General features: G+C 51.6%; 1 protein-coding gene across 1 annotated transcript in view; it reads right to left on the minus strand.

The window, feature by feature from the left end:
- SH3PXD2A (SH3 and PX domains 2A) overlaps positions 1-24,939 on the minus strand; it is a 231,666-nt gene that overhangs the window by 177,688 nt on the left and 29,039 nt on the right. Inside the window, 1 exon segment of the mRNA XM_059398493.1 lies at positions 1,365-1,445. Coding sequence (XP_059254476.1) covers positions 1,365-1,445 — 81 coding nt within the window.

Genomic DNA, 24,939 nt, shown 5'->3' on the forward strand with positions numbered 1-24,939 from the left:
GGAGTGGCTTCCACCCGTATTGTTGGACTAAGACAGGATTTACTGGAAGACAGGAAGCTGGCTCACCTTCGGCTCATCTCATAAGTAGAGTGATAAGGACAACGGAATAAAGTCAGGTACTTGGGGGAAAACACACAGACCTGGCCTCTCCAAGATGACTCACTACCAAAAGCCTGCAAATGAAGGAGTGGACCTTGGTTGCGAGGACCAGGGGTGTGTTTCTCTTCTTTGGGTTTTCATTGGCTTACACCAGACTTACAGCCCTAAGGAATAATCTAGAACCTCTCAGTTTTCCCTTCCTGGTATAGGAAGTGTTTCTGTCCAAGCACGGTGATTCTGCCTTGATGGGTGCCTAGGCCCCTGCTGTCACCTCTGTGACCCTCTAACCTGGGCCACACTGATTGGTCCAGAGAGGGCACCTGACTCAAATCAGGCCAATCCAAGTCTTCCCTGGGATTCTTCAACTTGAAACTAGGAGAGTCAATCTCTCTGGTGTTGGGAACGAATAGATATGAAATTCAGGAGCTGCTGACAGTTGAGTTCCTCAGGAACCTGAGGAGAGGGCCCAGAGAGAAGCAGAGAACAGACTCAGACAGAAAGCAGCTGTGTTGTCAGCGTGTTCCTAGAGAGTCCACTGTCTCACTCTCCTCTTCACCCTCTGGTCAACTGCACGACCACCGCTGGTATCTCCTTCCAACCAAGTCTCCCATTTATCTGGGCCGCAGGAGTGTAAAACTATCCCTTGTGACTCAAAAAGTCTACGCAAGTGAGCTGGCACCAAGGGAGGTGTCTGCAGGAGGAGCTGTGTGAACACACCAGTGCACATTAGAGAGTCACACACGCCATGCGCATGTACGAACAGGGAGAGGGAGAGCCTTACTCGGCGAGACAGACGCAGTGGTATGCCCAGTTTGTGTCTGCAGTTCAAGAAACTGCTTATTTTCTGTTTCTGTCTCTCCTGTGTGTTTGCTTTTCTTTGTCTGCAATGACGTGGTGGCTTGTGTCTCACCCTGGTTGTTTACAGTTACATGTCTGCTCATGCACACAGCACCCACGGCCATCCTCCTGCCTCCCCACCCTGGTTTCCTACCCGCCAGGCAGAGGAGGGTGACAAAGCTTGACTGTTAAGACCATCATAGGAAGCCCACAAAGCCCAGTGGCTGCCTGTAATATTCCAGACTGAGCCAGGCCCAGCAAGACAGGCGAGGTTTCCTCATTTGTCCCTCTGCTCTGACTGAGACACGGACCCCGAGAGCTCGGACAGGGGTTCTCCAGATGAGTGAGGACATGAGAGAGGCCAGTCCCACAGAGACCCAGGCCACTGCAGGGGAAACTGGGTACCATCTAAACTCAGACCAACTTACCTGCAGGTCAAAGAACTTGCTGTACCTCCGGTAGATGGTCTGGGACGTGGAGTCGGACCAGGTCACATTGATGATGTATACCTGTGGAGAAAAGGTAAGATCAAGTGAGTAGGTGGTGAAGGCCAGGCTTCAAGCTGTACCAGGCACCATGTACCATGACTGGGGTTACCCCATGACCATGACCATTCCTATCTCCATCCCCAGAACCCAGCACAGTGTCAGGTATCACACAGATGTACACACATTTATTTACACACACACACACACACACAAACATCGAGAAGGATATTCAATAAACTACTAAGGATGATTATCTTAGATTAGGATTACAAGTGGTTTTCATTTCCTTCTTTTCTTCATATGTTTTTTATACAATGAACATACATTGGGGTTGTCAAAAATTCCCACTGGTTCTCCAACTCTTAAGTGAATGAGATTCTATAAGAGGTCTTCCCAAATTGCAGGTGTGGGGACCCACACTCTGAAATTCTGCATAAGTAGATCTGGGGTTTCAGGACTCAAGTATCTACGTCTTATTTTGTTTTTTAAAGGCTTTATTTTTTTTAAGATTTTATTTATTTATTTGAGAGAAAGAACACAAACAGGGGAGAGGAGCAGAGGACAATCAGACTTCTTGCTGCGTAGGGAACCCAATGCAGGGCCCAATCCCAGGACCCCGAGATCATGACCTGAACTAAGGGCAGACGCTTAACTGTCTGGGCCACCCAGGTGCCCCCTAAAGGCTTTATTTTTATCCAGCAGTTTCAGGTTCACAGCCAAACTGAGCAGAAATTACAGAGCGTTCCCGTGCAACCCTGGCCCTCTCCCACCACTTGGGTGGTGCACTGTTAAAACGGGGTATCTATCCTTTTTAACAAACCACTTCTGCTGTAGCTGATCCTCAAACCCACTCTGAAAAGCACATCAGGTGACCATAAGCATGTCAGAGACGCGCAGATTCAGCCCAGTATCCCTACGTCTCAGCTCAGGGCTGGGCACAGGACAGAGTGCGCGCTCAGAAAACATTCTGCTGCACTGAACAATCGAACAGACACCCTGGACGAGAGGCACATTTGCAAGACAGATGTTAGCGCATGTCAGATTTGTAAACTTGTCTGAAATGAAGGCATTTCCAAGACCCCATTCCCAGTGTCACCCCACTTCCTGGGGCTCAGGCTCTCCACAGCTGGTGCCTCAAGCCAGTCTGGCCCAGGAGGTGGGCAGGCCTGCTGGCTGAAGAAGGAGAAAGTCCCCTGCCACACAATCTCTCTGGTGTTAAGGACAACACTGAGACACTGTGGGACCCCTGCCTTGCTTCCTTCCTCCCGAGAGACCGAGCGGCTGTGTCCACAGCTCTGGTTCGCTTCCCAGGGTGCCCATCAGCATCTCCTGGCAGGCTTCACAAAAATGCAGATTTCAGGCTCCTGCCTAGGGATTCTGACTCAGTAGGTCTGAGGGGACTCCACCTGTGAGAAGAAAATGGCCAGCGAAGCCAGGGTCTCAGCCACCGTGAGAAGGAAGGAATGTGAGCAAAGATCCCTTGGCCTCAGGATAGCTGAAGTCCCCGGATGCCCAGAGCAGGGCTGTCTTAGTCTGTCCCAGCTGCTGTAACAAACTACCATCAACTCGGTGGCTTAAACGACTGACATTTACTTCTCACAGCTATGGAGGCTGGATGTCCATGATCAAGGTTTCCGGTGAGACCGACTTCCTGCCTTCTGGTTGGTCTCCCTGTTCTGTGTCCTTATGTGGTGGAGAGAGGGCGCTCTAGTCTCTTCCTCATCATCTGAGGACACTCACCCCACCCCCTGGGGCTCCATCCTCATGGCGTCATCTAAACCTGATCACTTCCCAAAGGCCCTGCCTCAAACATCACACTAGGGACTAGGGCTCCAACATATGGATTTGGGGGGACACAAATGCGCAGGCCACAGCAAGGGTTATGCACAGAGGGGTACGGGGCTTCATGTCTGGCCACTCAGTTAACCTCTAAGCAAACGGGCTCTGAGTCCTCCACCCCTCCTCCCCCACCTGAGCCCCCTCACAGAGTCGCCTCACTCAGTGCAGTGTTCGTTGAGAACTGAAATCGAGGAGAGGGTCATAAAGCAAAGCAAAGAGCGAGGGTTGCCACCTGGACATGGGGTATTCACGACCTGTTTTATGTGACCCTGATAAGAAAGAACGTAAAGTAAGAGGCCATCCCTACCTTCACAAGCCCAACATAAACCACTGACTATGATTATAACAGATAGGGGTGTGCTTTGCTTTAGATCATATATAAATGTCTATCTCATAGAATTAAGGGTAGAAAACATTTAGGTAATGACCACTTCAGTCCAGCACAGTGCAAAGCACTCAGAAGCATTAGCTCATTCCATCGACGACGAAGCTACCATCGTTACCTCCATCCATTCTGTACAGGAGGTAGCTGAGGTTCAGAGATGTTAAATAACTTGCCTGAGGTCACACAGCTAGTAAAATACAGAGCAAAGGACTTGAACCCAGGTCCAGCTGCGTGCAATGGCCATGCTCTGGACCACACTGGATATCTTTCTGCATGTAAATTTCAGAGTGTGGATATGTAAAGCAAACTACTTAATCAGGACTGAAAGACATCTTTCTTAATAAATCTCTAGGTGGCCTGAAAAGTCTGTGTGCCCTTTACAAAGGAGATGGACCTAGAGGAACATGGGGGGGGGGGATCGTGTTAATTTTGAGAGAAAGAAGAGGCAGAACTCAGGGCCCAGATGGAAGTCAGTGGTTAGGAATGCTATAAAACCAGAGAAGCACAGAAGAAACCCTCACGCACAACTGGCTTCATTGACTGTGGCCAGATGCTCTGGGGTTTTCACCAGGATTATAACCCATCCTATCCCCCCTGCTGACTCTTGGCTCCTTGACCCCCAAATCCTTCTGGCTCCATCTCCCATCCCACCACATCTCCCCTTCCCACAGGTCCCAGGCAGGGAGCAGATGCTGTACATGGCCAGGTGCTGCCTTCCTGACCTCTGCCTGGGTGGACACACTATAAGGAGGCCCCAAGTGGCAGTGCCCTCCCAGGAGAGAGCCTGTGGGCCATTAGACAGCAGCCTTTCTCCCCGGCCAACCATGCGGGGCCTGGAGGAAGGGCTTAACTGGGGCTTAACATGACCCATGCTCCTTCCTCTTCAGTAATTAGGGGCTTCCCTTCACCTCCCAGGGAGAATTAATTATAGGCTCACAGCCTCCGGCAGCTGGGAGGCCTCTCCATCTGCAGAGGAGGAAACTTAGAGCCAGGATGGTGATTTGCCAAGGAAGAGGCAGACACTCTGGAGTCAGTCACACCTGGGTTTCCCTCTGAGGACCGCCACTATTGGCTGTGAGACGTCAGCCCAGCCTCTCGGACCCTCAGGCTCCTCCTCTGTTCAGTAGGCACAAGCTTGGGGTCCCCACTATGCTGGTTACCATAGCAGGTATGCTCACTCCATTAGTGCCAGAGCTGGGACAGGAGCCCAGACCTCCCAATTCCCAGGCTAGGACTTACCAGCACACAACCAGAGCACCCTCTCACCCTCTGCACAGAGAACCATCTCTGTCTGACCCTTGACCTGAACCCATCCCAAAGGCAAGCCTCTGGAGAAAATACAGAGGGCAGGGTGGTGGAAGTTGCCCTGTGAGCCCTGCGGGCCACAGCCACCAGGCTGCAACCCGGCCATGCTTCCCCTCAAAACACGTTTCTTTCCTTTTTGGGCAAAGGCTTGCTCTCTGCTTCCCATGCTCTAAGTGAGCATGAGGGGACTCGGGTGCTGCGGTGTGGAAATAAATCCTCACCCAGGTTCCCTCAAACCTTTAGGATTTACCAAAGTCCCCCCAGCCTCCCTCGTGGACTAATGGTCTAAATCAGAGATCTCCCTGGAAACAGAAGCCCAGAGGTCTGGGCACAGTCTCCAGACCCCTTTCTTTCATCTAGGCAGCCTCTTGCAAGGGCTCATCTGCTTTCCTCCAAACCTTAAACGTCCTAGATTACCGTTCCAGGTGAGCAAGGCAATTGCAAAATCCCGGCCCAACCCACACAAACCCCAACGCACATTAGATTCTCAAGCCTCTCGGAGCCGGCCCTGCTGGCATGGGAAACCCTAGCGATAAACCCCCGAGAAAGAGCAGGTGGAGGGGAAGGGGGACAGGGCAGAGGTCATCCGAGACAGCCAGCTCTGTTTACCAGGCCTGCGTCAGGGACCCAGATAAATTCTCCTCCGGCTGCAGGAGCGGCCCAGATAACGTTACCCCGCAGCTGGTTCTCAAGAAAGGTTTGCAACTGAACATCCTGCTTCCACACAGTCTACTTGGGGTTATGTTTCCCGAGTGGAGTTTCCCTTACTCTGGATTTTAAAAGCCCATGGATTCTATTTCCCCCGTTTCTGGCCATTTCGGGCAGATGGGAGGCATCTAGGGGGCTCGCTGATGACCAGCAACTGTGTCCGGTTTCTGTCAAAGAGGCCGCTCCAGAGTCTCACATCCACCTACCCCGCTTATCCTCTACAGAGGAGGGTCCCCACCACAGACACAACCGGGGAAACTCTCAGCAGACCCCTACCACGATGCCTTGGTCCGGCCAGCCCACCCGCTCTGGACCAACTTCCATCTGCTCAGCTCAACAGGCCCAAGAAATGTCTGAGGCTTCCAATCCTTCCAACAAGTAAACAACAAACAACAACTCCAAAGGAGTAAACAACTCCTTTCAACATGTAAGCAGCCATGATGCCAATCAGACTACGGCTTAACTCCAGAGCACTGAAAATGAAGCCCAGCCCAGTTCCTACGGAGGGACATTCACGATTGGACCTGGGCTGCAACAAAAGAATGACCCAAAGATATGGCCCAACCATTCTCAGAAGGCCTACATGGTTAAGTAGAAAGGGCCAGTACACACCTATTGCTCCCTGTGCTGACAAAAGGAGTTAGGAACTATGGAAGAAACCGTGTATCTTCGTGGCACTGTGGCTCTGTTTACTAAGGAAGGTCTTATTTTTTCTGGACCCCTGCCAGCTACCCCTGGCCCCAAGCCAAATGGAAACTCAATGACAATCTTTCTTCACCTGCTCACACCATAGTCCATCAGGTGGCTAGGACTAGGGCCGCTGCATACAGTTGTGTAAGCTGTTCACTGCCCAAAGACTGCCCAGCCAAGGGGCAAGTAGGGGCTGAAATCTCACCTATACCCTTCACCTCAAACTGTGCACTTTGGCTGGAAACTGTAAGCACAGAGAAAAAGGGGTGCCTTATTCTAATGCATATACAGTGCTTCTGGCCAGGACACAGCACCCTGTTGCCCTAGGCGGGGCTGTCACTGATTTGGAGGGCCCTTGAGGTCACAATACATCTTCAGGACCCAGCTCTTCAACTCCCCATGGAGAGATGCTTAACATTTGGAACCGAAGAAATCTGAATAAACACAGCCGGTAAAGGGGAGTTTACATCTGGAGACATGACCATCGCTCTGGCTTCCAGAGGGAGCAGTTCATCATACCAAGTTCTCCAAGAAGATGATGCCAGCCCATCTAAGGTATCAATCAGCTCTAACTTTCTACTCAAAGGGTCCCACGTACTATGCCCTACCCCAGGGATGGGAGGCATGGAACATAAGTTCCAAATCAGGCCAGACTGATCCTTGAGGTCCAAACTACCTTAGCAAGGCAGAGGACCCCAGGGCTGCTGCCCCAAATGCAAGTGGCTACACCAAAGGCTGGGCCAATCAATACCCCCTTTCCTCCCAGTTAGGCCCACTGAGTCCCACAGTAAGCAGTGAAGGCCATGGGGTCAAAGACTCTTCTTGACCACACCCAGATAGAAATCCCCAGAAGCCAACATCTGACCTGGGTCCACTAGCCGAGCATCTAGCCATCTCTTGCAGTGCTCCTAGTCTGATTTCCACAATTAGCCAGTTATTGTATCTGCCTTTATTTGCTAATTATTGGCTCAGAACAACCCAGCACCGGACACATGTTACGTCCCTGCGGATTTAACATGGCTGAGTATGTACCCACCCCACCAAGAGCAAGGGCAGCAAACGTCTTCTCCAGCTGCTCTGGTGTCCCCCAGACCCGCCAGTCCACAGGGCACACTGAAATGATGAGTGACTGGTGGGTCTATCGCGTGAAAATCCATGCGGTATAAAGCACCAATGAGGTTAAAAGCAGCAACACTTGGGGACTATCCCACTCACCCCCAAAAGCAAATCCCCAGTGGCCAACGGGGGACTACAGATACATCCGGTTCAGTGCAAGGGTCTTGGCCAACCTAAAACCCGGTTGGCAAGATCAAGTTTAATAGCGTGTGGCTACTTGGCTAAAGTTTCTGCTCACTCCCAGGGTATGGCCCTATTAAAATTCCAAGCCCTCCTCTAGGGTGGGTACTTGTTCTAGGGGTGGGGAGGATGGTGACGCTACAGATTTGGGGAACAAACACCACCTAGTAGCTTAGCCTGGAGGGTGCCCCCCACCCCAGTGCGCACACACGCAGGTTGACCACAGGATTAATGACCAGTTGGTGGAACCTTTCCTGTGCTCACACCCCCCCTATTCCAGGGTCACGCTGGACCTCACGTTTTTGCACCAGTCACAGCAACTGACGCAACCCCAGGAAGGCTCTGGGAGAGATGGGGCGTATGCTGGCAGAATGTTCCTCCCAGAATTACCTGTTCACCGGTCACCAAAACATAGCCCCCACCACAGCTGGCCTGCACCAAATGGCCCTCACCTGGGAGAAAGGGCTTTTTGGAGGGGTTTGGAGAGGGGAGAGCAGGCTCCTGTACCTTATCAAATACCTTCGAGAGTGTTTAGTGGGTGCCCATCTCACAGTGTGGGTACCTGCTGTTGTCTGCAGGGATCACGGCCTTGATTCCTTATTTAACTTGAAAGGTAGTGGGTAGGTAAGAGGGTCTGGAAAAGCCTCCGTATCACTTGCAGCTCCACTTACGGGTGGGGCGACCAGCTGTAACCTCACTTCCGGGTTGTTGTTAGGATTCAGGAGCTAACCCTGTATCTCCCATTAGCACAGAAGCTCCCCAAAGGCAGATTATGGCATCCTAATGTTCCCAATGACACTACGCCTAAGAGGTGCTCACTTAATGTCCCTTAAGTAAGGGGAGGAATAAAACAACCAACAAACACTGAGCGAGTGCTTACCTAGTCCCTGGTTTTGTGCCAAGCTAACGCCAAGGCAATGTCCCCCGACCTCCAGGCCCTTCCAGCTCAGCCTGACAAATCAAGTAGGGAAACAGCGCAAGAAGGAGTCACAGGGCGCCAACACGTGGGGCTCGGAAAGGACCAAAGGCAGTGCTGGCACCACGGAGGGGGAAGACCGCTTTGAAGGCATTCAGTGAGTTTAAATATTGGCTCTAACATTTCTGTGCTGTGTGGGCTGGGGCAAGTGTCTTGAATTCTCTGAGTCGGGGTTTCCCCAGCTGCGGCGTGTGGTCTCTAATGGGAGTCTCTCGTTAAATGTGATGATGGACACAGGACGCATGGCAAGCGCCCAACGAACATTCCCAGGAAGAGAGAAGGTGCGAACCAACTTCTTTCCCTTTGTGTGAGACGTGGAGCGTGACGCCAGGAAGTGGAACAGGAGGGGAGTGGGGAGTGGCAGACAGGGACACAGATGGGCGAGGACGGACACACGTGTGCGCACACGCACGCCCGCACGCCCATGCACGAGGGCACGCTGGCAACGGAACCAGAGCTGGCCTGGGAGAGCAGAAGGGCAAACACTGACTGCTGCCTGGAGCTAGGAAAACAATGGCCGCCCTCAGGAGCCCCCCGCTGAAAGGATGGGCGAGCTGTGCCAGGCCCCTCTGGGTCAGAGGCTTTTTTTTTTCTTCTTTATTTTACGTTTCCTGGAGGGGGAAATGAGTGTCTAAAGTTGGAACTCCCAGGATTTACAAACCCTCCATGGACCTTAAAAGAAGTTTCCGCTGTCAAAGCTCTGTGTATATGACCACCAGAACCAGGAGACGAACAGTAAGAGACTGTTCTTAGAAACTTTTTCTCATATGCACCAATTATTGGTTTCATGAGGAAGAACTCAAATAGCCACGCCAACTTCACGGGGCATTTACTGCATTCCAGGCATTGCTAAACACTTTATTCGGATCATCTCAGTTCAGTGTACCACTTTTGATCCACAAACGAAGACACCTAGAGAGGTAACTGGTCTACCTAGTCGTACTGGTGGCATGTCCCGGAGCTCGGCTTCAAGCGTGACGCTGACTTCATAGCCAGACCACATCAGCCTCTTCAATAACTACACCAGATGGCCTGGAACAAGGCAGACTCCCTGCCCCAAGGCTCTGCGCTCCTGCTTCTATCTGCGGCTCTGTTAGGGGTGGCTTCGCCTATGGGTGAGCTATGCGGCAGTCCTGAAGTCACCCATGCGGCAGGCGGATAAGGAGGTCTGCAGGGGACCGCACTCTATTTTACATGATCTGAGTTCATCACGTCAGCTCCATGAAAAGCTGTTACTCACTCTGAGCCGCACTCGCCAGCCATAAAATAGGGATGCTGAGAGCTGCTGCACTGTGAGGATTAATGAGAACACAAAACCCACCTCCAGTGCCCCAGACACCACAGTTGCTCAATAAATGTGATCTCCCTTTCCCATCCTCCCTCCCTCAGAGTGACTGGCATGGTCTTTTGCACTTGGAATTTGAGGCTCCTCCCTAGAAGTTTCTGGAGAAACCAATTAGCACTGCATCTTGAAAGGAACCCACTTTGGGTTTCTAGAGCTCTGGACATGGTTCCCACTCCACGCTTTCCAGAGTTCCTGAGGGCATCCGGTTGAACCTTTGTACCTTCGCCCCTCCAACTGTGCCACCACCCTCTGGTCCCAAGCCAGCTTATCAGAGCAGACAGGTCTGACCACCTTGCACCAGCAGGTGCTCCAATGGAGAGGCAGCAAATGGGCAGCAGACATCTTGGCTAATGCCCAGGACTCCGGGGTGTGTGGCAGTGTGCCCAGACTAGGGGAAGGAGGCTCACCCTATTATGAAAATCGAGAAAAACTCTAGATGCACCCTGACATTCAGAAGCTAGAGTCCTGGAAACCTTAAACATATCCTCTCCTGAACTATAGAGAGGGTCATGCTCCTGAGCTTCTGCCGGGCTTGGACACAGCCCAGTGGGTCGAGGAAAAGGTTAGAAATGAGGATTCTCACTCCACACACTCTCCAATCAATGACTGACCTGGACCCACACATCCTGTGAACGTGCCCCACTCCCTCATCACACCCGAGAGAGCAAGGCAAAGGTTAACACACACAGCCTGGCTTCCTCTTCCTGGGAAACAGAGCAGCCGGGCAAGGCCAGAGGCCAGCCGTCCCCTCCACACATAGCACGCAGGGGAAATGACCCCAGTGTTTCCTCCCCGCCATCTGACACTCTCACACCTTCCTCTCTACTGTGCTCAGCAAAGCTCGATTTTGACAAGGGGCAAATAGCTGTCATCAGGAATTTTGTTGCAAGGGACAGCTTGGACAACCGTTTTGGAAAGCATTTTGGCAATCTCTATCCCAAACTTACATTGTCTTTGACTCAGCAATTTTACCTCTAAGAATTTATCCACACAAGTGTGTGTGTGTGTGTGTGTGTGTGTGTGTGTGTGTGTAGGTGTGCATATGTGTGTATGTGTTGTATTTATGGATATAAAGATGTTTACAGCAGCCCTGTTTGTAAAAATAAGGAGAAAGTAAGGAATACTGAATGGGGATTTTAAAAAATGGTCAAATGAATTATGATTCACACACTTATTAAAGAGAAGGTGGCTCTTTCTGCATCATTTTGGTAAAATGTCCACACCACACTGAGAAAAGAAAAAAAATTACGAAAGAGTACATATACAATATGATTAGATGTATTTGGGGAGATGTGTGTGTATGGGGGTTTGTGTATGTGAACGTGCATGCACATTTGAAAAGTCTGGGGGAAAATGCAAATTGTTAAGTGGTTATTTGGGTTAAGCGAAGGAGAAACAATAATTTCACTTTACACTTTATACATTTCTATTTTATTTCTTTTGAACATGTTTGGCTTTCATAATTAAAAGCAAAATTTCCATCTTATAAAATAACTGTGTCCTCTTAGCTGCTGAGAGTTCCTAAATATTTATTCTGCTAAAATCCAACGTTTGCTCATTCTTGGGGAGTTTTAGGGGAATTCAAGTTCAATGTTGAGCCCTTGAAACCAAGGTCTGCAACCCTGAGTACACATACAATCACCTGGAGGGCTTTAAAAACTCCGCCTCCCCAGGCCTCATCCCCCACCCCTGCCCCACATACCATTTAAATCAGAAACTTGAAGGATGGGGTGGACAAGGGTAGTTGGCAGAGCTCCCCAGGTGACCCTACTGGTTGTTACAGGTTGGGAACCACTATGGTGAAACCATACTAAAAACAGCACTGAACTAGCGGGAGAAATACATATTAAACAGAAAGCAGTACGATAGCATAACTGTACTATTAACAGTCAGCTCTGCCTTCAAGAGGGCTAGCAAGAGAGCTTGTACTTGGTGATTTTTCTGAAAGTTTTGCCTCCAGTTTTGGAATTTGCCAGCTCAAATGGGGGAAAAGAAAACAACGGGCTCATTTGTTCTGAGCTATGGCTGTGTCTTGCTTTCTTTGGCAGCCTGTGACCATCCTCACCTCCCCAGAACCTACATCAGTGACTGAGGGGTCAGAGTTCAGCCCTTTTTGGCTCCAGGAGGAACAGCTGAAAGAATTAGAGGTGCTGAACCCAGAAAAGGCATTTAAGAGACACATGACAGCTGGTTTCATACATTTAAAGGGCTACAAATATGGGAGATTGAATGGCAGTTGTACCCAAAGGACAGTGGTGGATAATGAGGGAAAATTATACGAAAGTGGGTCTTTGCCTAATGTCAGGAGGAACCTTCCAGCCAGAGGGGCCGAAGGATGGTAGGGGCTGTCTTGGGAAGTAATGGGATAGTCAGGGCAGGAGATGAGTGACCTCCTGTCTGGGATGTTGCTGGAAAATCCCTTCCCACCGAGCCGTCCAACTTCCAACTCTCTGAGGCCAGAAAAAACAAAGTTTTCACAAAATCCACCAGGAATGCAGCCCCTGTAACAAACAGTTTTCTGCTCTCCACAAATATAGCCTGAGCACCAGCTGAGGGCCGGGCTCTGAAGTAGATGCTGGACAGATGGGCAGTGAGCCAGACAGCCTGTCCTCATGGAGTTTGCACGGGGAACGTCAGGTGCACATACGATCATTTCTGAGGGTCCAATAGAACCGAGTGCAGTGACAGAAACTGGCTATATTAGACACATGGTCAGGGAAGGCCTCTCTCGGGAGTGGCTATTTGAGATGAGACCTAAATGCAGAGAGCAAAGTACGGCTCCCCCACTGGGGAGGTGGGTGGGTGGGACCTCAGTTTGACTCAATCCCAAACTGGAAGGGAACCCACCCTCACATCATCTACAAAAGTTAACTCAAAATGAATCAAATACCTCCGTGTGAGCGATACAACTGTAAAAGTCTTAGAGGAAAATCGAGGTACAAATCTTCATGACCTTGGACTAGTCAATGGTTTCTAACCTCTGACACCAAAAACAGCAATCAAATAAATTGGACTTCAAGATTGAAAACTTTTGTGCTTCAAAGGACACCAGCAAGAAAGTGAAAAGGCAATCTAAGAGAACAGGAGAAAATATTTGCAAATCATGTATCTGATAAGGGACTTGTACCTAGAATAAAGAACTCTTACAACTCAATAGTTAGATAAATAACCCAACCTAAAAATGGCCAAAGGATCTGAATGGACTTTTCTCCAAGAAGATACACGAGGGGCCAATAAGCACAAGGAGAAGCTCAACATCACTGGCCACCACGACAATGCAAATCAAAGCCACAGACTGAAATACCAAATCATGTCCTCTTAGGATGGCTATAGTCAAACAGAATAGTAAGTGCTGCCAAGGATGTAGAGAAATTCTAACACACCACACAGAATCACCATACGACCCAGCTATTCTATTCCAAGGTATCTGCCCAGGGGAAATGAACACTCACATCCACATAAAAACTTGTACACAAATGTTCACAGTGGCCTGGCACTGTAAAATATGTATGATAACCAAAAAGTGAAAACCTAATGTCCACCAACTGATGAATAGATAAGTAAAATGATGTGTCACAGGGGGCCTGGGTAGCTTAGTCGGCTGAGCATCCGACTCTTGATTTCAGCTCAGGTCATGATCTTGGGGTCGTGAGATGGAGCCCCAGTCAGGCTCTGTGCTCGGTGGGGAGTCTGCTTGAGATTTTCTCTTTACCCCTCCTCCTGCTCGCTCTCACTTTCTCTCTCTATATAAGAAATAAATAAATCTTTTTTTTTTTAAATGATGTGTCCAGCCATACAATGGAACATTATTCGGTTATAAAAAGTACTGATACTGATACTGATACTGTAGCATGGTACTGATACATGCTACAACAGGAATGAACCTTGAAAACATTATTCTAAGTGAAAGAAGCAGACACCAACGGCCACATTTCATAAGATCCCATTTATGTGAGATGCCCCAAATAGACAAATCTGGAGAGATGGTAATAGATGAGTGGTTGCCTAAGGCTGTGGGTGGTGGCATTAGGGGAAACAGAAAGTGATTGCTAATGGGGTTACCCCAAAAAGGGCTGATGAAATGTTCTAAAATTGACAGTGGTGATGACCACATGTTATCTGTGAATATAGTAAAAACCACTGAACTGTATGCTTTGAAGTAGTAAATTGTATGGTAGGTGAATTATATCTCAATAAAGCTGTTTTTAAAAATATTGGAAAGGAAAAGATGTCACTCTCAGTTAAGGGGTTCTTGCCAGGTGGACTCCATTTCTCCATCCTTGCAGTGTGTCTAATTCCTTCAAGGCCCAATCAGGACCCACCGCCTCCTAGAAGCCTCCCAGGACTGCCTCAGCCCCCATGCTCTCTCTACCCCCTTCATCTGGCCCACAGCCAGCTTGTATAGGTAAGGGTCAGGTCCCATCCATCAGTCTCAGAGAAGATGAATCCTGGGGCTCTGACCCTCATGTTGCAGATCACCAACACTGGCACGTAGTAGGTGTGCCTGGCTTAGAATGCACCTAGCTTCCCAAGCCCGGTAAGAAGACACCAGGTCCTCTTTCACAGATGAGTGGAAAAAACTGATGCCAGAAACATCCTGCTCTCTTTGCCTGGAGAGTTCGCTGGCCCCGGCAGAGCCTGGCGTGCAGTGAAACTTTCCCAATCAAGCAGCAAAACCGGGAACACCGTCAGCTCCTGTTTGGCTTCCAGGATAGAGAAACTGCATTTCAAATCTGCTAACCCTGCTCTGATGCTGGAAGCGTCCACAGGAGAGTAATTGCTGGACGAGGTGAAGTCTGCTCACCTCCTTTAGAAGCATATTTCTCTGTTCACGATCCTGACTGACCCTGGAGTCTGGCCCAGCCTCCTTTCTTCTGGTCCCACCAGTCCTTGCCCCCCATTCCAGGCCTATTAGCCTCTCAGCCCAGGGTCTATTCCCCCTCTCCGCAAACCCTTAGGGGCACACACCACTCCAGCACCCCTTCAGAACCAAAGACCCAGATTGCCAATTTCACGTGAACCCATTCCTCCATCCCATTCCCAGAACTGTCCTCAACCGAGTCATAGACCCCTTGTAAGCAAGTATTTTATCTCGACTTCCCTCATTTTCCCTACAATATCTAAGGATACTGGGCACCTGGTAGATCGTCAATAAAGACTTGGCACTGTCGTCTGATAAAATTCAGCTCCATCCAGTAAAGAAGGATTGAGAGCTTACCATGTCGCTGGGCTCTGCACGGGACCCTGGTGGCCCCAAGTCAAATAAAAGATAGTTCTGACTCCAGGGTAGCTCCCAGACTGGTGAGGAAGAGCGGCACTGGTGCATAATTTGCTGTGGAAGCTAGATTGAGAGATGCGCGTGATCATGGGGGAACCCAGAGGAGGGGCACCAAGCTGGGCCAGCTTCCTGGAGGAGGTGGTGCTGGAGGTGAGGGGAAGGGTGAAAGATAAAGAAAAAGAAGGTAAGCCAGGTGACAGTGAGGTCACCTTTGTCTGGCAGGGGACAGTGGTGGAGGGCACATATACCCTGAGCTGGGTGGAGAGCCAGGAGTAAGAGGAGGGTGGCTGGCACCTGACGCCCAAGGCAGTGAGCACCAGGAGGTGAACTGAGAGTCCTTGGCTCTGGGGCTTGAGGGAATGATGCAGGCAGAAGAGAGAAGGAAGGGAGGAAGGCAGAGCAGCAGAGGTCAGGGCTGGAGTGTTTCTCAAGTAGGCATCCTGGAGTGGTGGGGCTGGAGAGGGAGGGAAGAAGGGGCATGGGGGAGATCTAAGGTCCAAAGGAGGGAGAGGTGAGGATGAAGCAGCCTGGAAGGAACGGAGGGGGTCCAGGGGGAAGAGAGACATGAAGGTTAGGTCAGGCTGGTCATGAGAGAAGGAGCGTATGGAAACACATGGGGTCTGCTAAGGGCCCGGGTGGGAAATCTCCAGACATCTCCGGGCGACCCTGGGTGAACCCAGTCAGGATGTAGGGGAATGACTGGAACGGATCTCAGGGATGGGACTGGGGGGAACACAGTTCCTGGCAGTGCATGGGGTGCTTGGCGGCTCGCTAGCAGATGGCCGACACCCAGGGCCATTCTGTGCAGCTGAGGTGTAAGCAACTTTTGGAAAAGGAGAGGGACCAAGCACTACAAGTCCAGGGCTTTGTTTTATGCTCCATTCACTCCCCGGGTCCAGCTCTGAGAGCAAACCTTATAAACCTCCCCTGCCTCCCCCAGCCTTGGCTCTGAATCCAGAGCCATAGGGAAGGGAGTACCAGGTCACGTCTTCTGGGGCCCCACCCCCCCTTCTCCCTGCCCTTTCCTGCCGGGAGGCTGGAGGAGACCCCCTTCTCTGCCACAGCCAACTCCAGAACGTCATTTGCTCTGGGGTCCCCTCAGGGAGGAGGAGGAGGGACCTGCCAAGCCGGCTGGAGAAGAGCCACGCACAGCGCCTGGGGAAGCCTGCCAGAGGCTGCATCTGGCTGGCTTCCCGCACTGATTCCCCATCTGGCCCAGGCTCGGAGGTGAGACGAGAAACACACAGCCGGCCTTCTCCCCCAGGGCCCCCCAAAGTCACGTCCTCCAGGCATTCCCTGAGGGGGAGTGGCCCCCTCCCTCTGACCTCAGCCTGTTTCACTTGGCCAGAGCCCACCTCTAGGGAATAGGCCCCCTCCCCACCTCTTCGCTCACACCCAGGCCCATGCAGGGAAAGGCGTGAGCTGCGGATTCCAGCCCTCCCAGGCTGCACACCAGAGCCCCAAATCAGGGCCCGCCCCTCTTAGCCCCGTCTTCCAAGATGCCAGCTGGGCTGCAGAGGGGGGCTGGGGGTTGGGGTGCTCCTCCAGACACGGCAGCCTCCATCTTCCCTGCCCTACGTGGGGACTCGCCTCTAGCATCAACAGAGGAATCCAGTTTGGGGAGAAGAGACTCGGAAGCCCCGCGTGTGGTGCCCAACAGCTGCCGGGATGAAATGCTAGCTCTGCCTCTTACCTGATCTAAGGTTTTGCACAACTTATCTAATTTCTCAGAGTCTCCACTTCCTTGCTTATAAACTGAGGAAACTGCTCTGGCCAGTCTGAGTGAAGACTAAAGGGGAAATGCATGCAAAGGGCTTGGTCCACACCTGGCCTACAGTAAACACCCAATGCATGGTGGTTCACCCCTTTCGTTCCTGGCTTCCTCCTGGTGGGGGGCGGTGCCCAAGCAGGGAGCCCCACCTTCACCATGACCGTGGGCCGGCTCCGAGAGCAAGTGGTGGATCTACAATTATTTTATTCTTGATTTTACCTTTCTTTTTTTATGTTTACACCTATTTATTCTGGATGCACCCCCCCTCCCCAAGCATCGGGGTGGAGGGGAGAGCCACTCTGTTACATCTGTTAACAGCGAGAACCCCAAGAAGCTCAGAGTGAACCCAGGACAGCTCAGTGGGGGGCAAAGAGGCTCCCTTCCAACTCACAACCCCAGGGGAAAGGGATCTAAGTGCCTCTAAGCCCCCTTAGAGACCATTCCAGCACCCTCAGAAACAACCCTCTAAGTCCAGAATAATGAATTAAGCCACCCGACAGAAAAATCTGAAATGAGCCAAGAACGTAAATAGGCATTTACCAAAAAAGAAATCCACATGGCCAATCCATGAAATGAGACTCAACCCCATGTGTCGATGGAAAAAAGAAATCAGAGCTACAAGACATTATTTTTCTTTTGCTGATTGGCAAAACATTCACATTGTTAAGTCCCAGGGCCGAGGAAGGTATGAGGAAACAGATACGTCTCCGATGCTGTAGGAGGGATGCGAATTCTTTCAGGAGGGCCCTTTGCCAACATACATTAAAATGAGAAATGCAAACTCTTTGACCCACCAATTCCCCTGCTAGAAATTTATCCTGGGGATAAACTCACAAAAGTGTGTCAAGTTGTATGTTCAGGGACATTGTTGGCAGTATCCATCAAGTTGTTCCAGGATATCCTCGGAATTAAATTCTTTGCAACTGTCCCAAGAGCGAGAGCATCTAGGTTCGCCCGTTGGAACGTTAGGCCAAGGGAGATGGGGGAAGAACAAGGTGCCAGAGAATCCTTTCTGCATAAATACTCTTAAGGCAGAGCTGGCTCTGTCTAAGAAGGGGCCATTCCTTACCCTGGTCTTTATCCACCTGGCTTTAACCCTTCCCTTAAAGGGCTGAGATCCTGGTGCTGGTGGGCCAAGCCACAGAGTACTGCAAGGTTCATGGCACCTAAGAAGCCATCCTTAGCAAGTGCCAAGCAGGCTCGATGCTGGAGGCAGCCACACATACAGGAGCTCCGGGCATGAGAAGTGTCTCCATTTAATAGAAGAGGATGCTGAGGGCCTGAGAGGGCACGTGCCTCCCCCAAGGTCACCCAGCCAGGAGGCGGTAGGCTTGGATTCCCCCCACTGTGTTCTTTCCAGCTTACAGCATAGCCTTGAGCCTTATATTATGCCTCTCTGACTCCTGGAAAGCTGAGGGAGCCTGGGGATCCCAGGGAAAAGGAGGCAGCCTGCAGAGGGTGCTGAGCTGAGGGAGGGAGGGTTAGTGGGTAGGGGGGCGGGCCTCAGTGGGACCAGCCCCGCCAGGCCAGTCATTGCACCAAGGCCACACTCACTACTGCAGTGATGAGAAAACACATGTCAGCACTCACACCCGACGTCCCCACCAGGCAGTGCTCCCACCTGCTGTCCTCAGCCTCAACTGGTGGCCACCCCCCAGCCCCTTAGGAAGAAACTCAGAGGCTTGCCAGGCTATTTTGAAAGCTTGACGCCTTGCAGAATGTGCCGGATAGGGGTCTCTCCGGGGAAACCTTTCACCCATGGACCCTCTAGAACCACATGGTCTCTTCCCTTTGTAGAAATGTGCAGAGGACGGAGAAAACGTCCAGTGGGACTCAGAAGAAGAGAGGGCAAAGATGGAGTTTGGTTCTGTCACTGGCTTTGGCCAACTTCTCTCACCCTTCAGGCCTCAGTTTCCTTGTCTTTAAAATGGGAAGACACGGGAAAGGGAGGAGTTGGAATATGGCCGTGGGTGTCTCCCTCCACTTCTAACATTCTCTGTGCTCTGGGCACTTCCAGGGCTGGGGGAGGTTTAACCAAGGAATGCTGTGGCAGGCCAGAGCTCGGCCCCTGCTGCCCACAACTCCAGCTTCCAGCACACAGGCTGGGTCAGATGGGAGGGGAAGGCGATTTGAGGTCAGAGGCTGGGCTTTGTGTCCAGCTTGGTCACCACAGGCTCTGTGACCTTGGGCCTACAAGTTCTTAGGCTCTAGAGGAGGTCTGGGGTGGCAAGCAAGCATTCAGCAAGGCTGAGCACGGGCTGCTGGTCTGAGGGACCACCACCCACCGTGTCCTCAACCCTAAGGCCTGATGCTCTCCCCGTGACATGAGTGGGGGGTCTCAGCAGAGGAGCTGAGGAAGCAAGAACACTGTCCCCCGAACGTCAACCACAGCTGGAAAGGGTCAGTATTGGCCAATCAGAGAACAAGAGAATCAGACTCTCAGGACCAGAAAGGGACCCAAAAGGACATTGAGTCCTGCCCTGTGCTTGCCTATCTCCAGCGGTGATGGAGACATTATCAGGGAGTCAATCACTCCGTTCAATCTCTGGCATCAGACCGTCTAGGACGTTCCTCCTTACGTTGACCTGAATCTACTTCATGCTCATTCCTGCCGGACCCACCAGCTCTGCGCCTGGGCCACGGAGAACAGACCAAACTCTCCTACCGGAGGTCATCTCACACCCCCTCTCTCCCAGCACCTCCTCTGCTCAAGGCTAACCTCCCCCCCTTCCTCTGGTTGATCCCTGTGACCTGGGTCTACCACCACCCAGGCTGCCCTCCCTGTGCTCCGCTCTCCCACAGGGTCCACTGGAGCCCAGCCTACCCTGCAAGGTGCACATACCCTGAGAGGACAGAAGGGAAACAGGCTCTCCCCGCCTCCCTCCCTCTACACTTCCTAGACCCTGAACTTGCGGGCGTGCATCCGAAGATATGTGAATGCTGTGGAAGTGTGCCCAGCGTGTGTGTGTAGCCCTCACGCTGCGGACTTCCTCTGAGCTTCCAGGCAGCCCAAACCCTGACATCTGGCACGCCCGCTCCCAAGCAAACCAACCTCACTGCCTGCACGTGGCCCACTGATCTCTTGGACCAAAAAACCCGACACATTTCTGCCTCCCCGAATACAATCCCCTTCAGGTAGTTTTGGAAGCTGACTTGTGATCTGAAGCACTCTCTCTCCTTTCTCCTTGGGTCCCCTGTAAATGTGAGCAGGGTGATATCATCATCCCAAGTCATGCACAAGCCTTTTCGGTCAGAGACAGAGAACAGAGCCCTGCGGTCACCCCCAGAGACTTCCCTTCGGGTCAGCGCTGACACACGTAGTTCACTTCTGTACGAAGTGAAGGGCTCCTGGGGAAATCACAGTTGTCTATAACCAACTGTCTTATTTTTCAAACGGTAAGAGGAGCTCTCCATACAAAAGAATCTTCAGCAAGTTTCTTCACAAAACAAGAAATCCTCTTGTAAATTAAGTCGTAAATTGACCTGTTTTGTACACCTGGAATCTCGGGAAATCTAGCCAATGAAGAGGCCTACGTTTGCTCCGGACTCACTCCGTACTGGACTTTTTTTTTTTTTTTTAAATTTTATTTATTTATTTTACAGAGAGAGATCACAAATAGACAGAGAGGCAGGCAGAGAGAGAGAGGGAAGCAGGCTCCCCGCTGAGCAGAGAGCCCGATGTGGGACTCGATCCCAGAACCCTGAGATCATGACCTGAGCCAAAGGCAGCAGCTTAACCCGCTGAGCCACGAGGCACCCCCGTGCTGGACTCTTGACAGAACTCCTCAGGCACTCTGGCACATCCGTGGTATTGTCACTCCCACTTTGCAAGCAAGGGCACCTGGGGTCTGAGCGGTCACAAGACTGGCCTAAGGTCACAGGGATGGAAACCCAGATGCACGGCCTGGTCTGTTGGACTCCACAACTTCTATTCTTTCTAACGCGCAAGGCTGCCTCTCAGGTCTTCTTAAAGAAGGTTCCACTTGGTGATGTACTTTCTAAAGACCGAGCCCAGAGCCCAATCCCAGGCCCCCAGTGTGCTCCCCGGCTCCTTCCTGCAATCAGATGTTTTCAGACCTACTGGGAACATGTTGGCATTGCAAAACAGAGAAGAGCCCAGGATTTCAGTGCAACTGGCTCCTGATGCCAGCCGCTTTTTCCTTGGTGAGCACACTTTCCTTCTGGTGCCTCCCAACACACATCAGAGCCCAGGCCCACTTCTGTTCAGCATCTACTGATAAAGCAGGCCCTGCCCTAAGTTCAGGAGATGGGGCATCTCCGGGCCTCATCCTAACTACCCATAAAATGAGTATCACAATAACAATGGGGAACTGCTTACACAGGGTTGTGGTGAAGACCCCCGAAACACCACGCTCCCTCCCACCACTGAACCCTTGCCAAATGTTCCTCCTCCTGCCCAGAACGCCCTTCTCATTCCTTCCAAATCTGCAGAGCTGTTCGTGCTTCAGAGCATCCTTGCCCTTTCCAGTCGGTTCCTGATCTCCGACGATAGCGGCACGTCACCCTCACTAATGCCAATTGTCCCAGCCAGCCTGTAAGCACCTCCTCTCCTGGTATGTAACTGTTTTCATCCACCCAGGAACCTGCTGCCCCGAACATGGGGCCTGGCACACAGTGGGTCCTTAATAAATGTTTGTTGGATGAATGAAAGAAGATCCCAGGAGAAAGTGGACATCGGCAGGCTTTTCGCGGAGCCAGCCTGGCTGAGTCGGTACAGGGGGCTTATATGGGCAGCATTAGGTAACTAGAAGATGCTGCTAGGAAGAGTCTGGGGCGCCAACAAAATAGGAATATTTGCAGGAGGTAGAGAGAAACAGAGGGCACAGAAGTGACCAAAGGATGAATCCGGTCCCTTCCAAACAAGGATATCCTGTGGTTAATATGTCATCCTGACAGGTCCACACCCACTACGGATGACCACATCTAATGAATCACCCAGGGAGCTCGGGGTGGGGGAGGGGCGGGGTGGGGGGAGGCGTTGCCTCTCTAGGACCAAGGACACTTGGCCCTCAGCAGCCACTGTATGTCATCAGCGGTAATATGGAAACAGCGCATTTGGGATGGTGGCAGAAAAAGCCTGGGCCACTCACTCACTCCTGGGGAGGCCTGGTGTCCTGCCTACAGTTCCTCAGGACCTCCCCGACTTCTATTTGCCCAAAGCCTGTAGCATAGAGTCTGGCACGTGGTGAGGCCATCACCCGCTCCCTGCAGCCTCACCTAGGACCCCATGGACTTTCTGGTACCCCTTTCCGCAGGGCCTGAGAATTTTCTTTCCACCCAGGGAAGTGTTCTCTTTGCTAGTAAACTGTGACGTTTTTGAGGGCAGAGCTGCGGCCCGGACTCCTCTGCATAGGCCTTGGAGAGAGAGGGCAGTGCTTGCTGAAAAAATGGGCGTATGTTTGAATTCCAGATCTGTCCCATGTTGTCTGTGTGACCGTGGGCACATATTCCTGTGCCTCCTGGAGCCTCTGTTTCCTTGTCTGTGAAATGCAGATAATAAGAGTTATCCTGCCTTGTAGAAGCTGGTGTGAGCTTTCCATGGAGGTCTACGTGTGTAGAGTTTTGCATGGCTCCTGGCACAGAACTGGACCAGTGCTAGGGACCGTGGTCACGAGCCCGGCAGGGCCCAGAGGAGGGCACAAGGGCCTGGGACATCTTTGGGGACTGAGGGAAGGCTGTCTTCCTAACAAGACACCCGTGTCCGCTGTTCCTCCGTTTTGAACAGAGCCAGGCAGCCGGGCCGATGCACCCTCATGTCAGTGGTCAGAGCCGGCAGCGAGGGGAGGCTGGTGCTAAGGACAGAGAGCACCCGAGGCAGGGAGAGGGCCAGGTCCCCGGTGAGCTGAAGGAACCGGAGGCCATTCTCCACCCCCGCAATTCTTGCTGATGATTCACGGACAACGTTCTCAGGTGTGAGAACAACATTCTCACGTTGCCGGTCGGGGGAGGATTTTACTGCTGCCCCTCAAATGAGCTTCCCCCCGCTCATTAAAGTGGGCAGGCCAGCCGCTCGGAACATGGTCAGCTTTGAAGCCTCGCCCTCTCTGGGGGGGCCCTGGGATAACCCAGCCTCATGTTTTAATAAAAGCAAGATCATTCCTGGTCTCCTTCCAGTTAAAGTCGGGCTGCCTGGCCTTGCAGCGTTCCCAGCTTCCTGGCAAAGCTTGACCTGCTGAAGAGAGCTGGGCGGGAGAGGCCAGGACGAGTCTCATCATCAGCTCTCCCGTGTCGGGTGGGGAGGGGGTGCCCCCGGGTTGCGACGCTGCCCAGAGCCCAGAGGGCCATCCACCACGAGTGTCCCTCTTCACTGAAGACGGAGGACAAACAGTCTCTTGTCGGGTCTCGGGAGAAAGAGGGTTTCTGTCCTGCCCTTCTCGGCCCGCCTCCTACCTCACCCCCTGCACACACCCCAGCTGGGCCATTGCCTGGGGGAGCCGTGAGCCATACAGGGGTGCACGGATCGACTCCCCAGATGAAGGGCGCTGGCACGATGTCTGCAGCTGCATGTGGGGTACACACGCTCTCCATTTTTCCCGTGTGCGCTCACCCGTTGCAACTCACGCTGTCTAGATCATTCTTCCTCCTTTTGAAGTCTCCACCGCATCTTGTGCCCACTGAGTGGGAAGTTCCATGCGGTCGGGTTCTTATTTTCTTAACACAGTGGAAATATTTGGCCTTTTCCATAATATTTAGCTCTCCTGATACAATACATAGACAGTACTTTTTTTTTTTTAATGCTGTGTTTTCCAGGGACTGTTTATTTAATGACGATCTGTAGGATACCACACACAGCTATGGAAGGCGAGTCCTGCAGGCGGGGGGTGGGGGAGAGTGGAGGAACCATCTAGAATGTTGCGCTCCCAACCCACTTCTGGGACACACACAGGCATCCAGGGTTCTCTAAAGAACAGAATCCATTATGCCTCTTTTAAGTTAAAGAGGCCCTCCGAGTCACTCCCCTAAGAACCCCCATCCCAAAAAGCAATAAATGAGAGTAAAATGAACACATGTGAGGGTAAGAAGGTAATGCCACTTTTATATGGAAGGACTGTTTGTTTTGTTTTGTTTTTAAATAGGTCTGGTTCTAGCCTTTGAAGATGATGGATTAAGATGTAATCCTGTGTCAACCACCCAACAAGTATTTACTGAGCACCTGCTAAGCGCAAAGCTCTGGGGAGGAAGGCAGGGGAGGCTGCGGAGAGGGGCCAGGCTCCATCAAGAAGAAGGGAGAGGAAGGCCCTCGTTGCTGTCCTCCCAGAGCTCACGGTGAAACTAGAGAAGTCAGGCAGACACATAACATGTAGCCGGCGTAGGACCTCAAGCCACGTTTATACCTTGCTGGAACGACGCAAGGTGTTAAGACTCTAGTACCAGTTCACACCAGCAACAAGGTGTCGGTGAACAGTTATGATTCATTGTCAACTGAACACATCAAGCCAAAATTTGACAGTATTAGGTAGGATGTTTTTCCCTGTAATTATCCCCAGCAAAGGAGCCCAACTTACTTCCGTTTGCAAACAAGGCTCCAACCCACAACTGAAACAGAGCTAAATCCCAAAGCTGGCTTTCGTGATGGGCGTAACATCCGGGGAAGGTCTGCAGCCCCAAGCCCACCCACAGGTGCAGGGGAAGGGACGTCTTTCAGGGGCTGTTCCTGGAGTAAAACCCCAGAATGGCCAGTGAAGGTTGGAGGCCCGAGCAAAGGGCTGGGGGGGACAAGATAAGAGGGGCTTATTTCAGATTAAGTTGAAAAACAAAGGAGGCTTAGTTCAGAAAAGCCAGTGGAGTTCTTAAGATAAGGAAGGAGGGTTTTAGGTTTCTGGTCCCATTAGTGAGAACTGGGTAGGGAATTATAAAAGGAACTTCCATGCCAGGCAAGGGAGACCGGCCAGGAAGGAGTG

Source organism: Mustela nigripes, chromosome 4 (genome assembly GCF_022355385.1).
Source record: "Mustela nigripes isolate SB6536 chromosome 4, MUSNIG.SB6536, whole genome shotgun sequence".
In the NCBI taxonomy this organism is placed as follows: Eukaryota; Metazoa; Chordata; class Mammalia; order Carnivora; family Mustelidae; genus Mustela; species Mustela nigripes.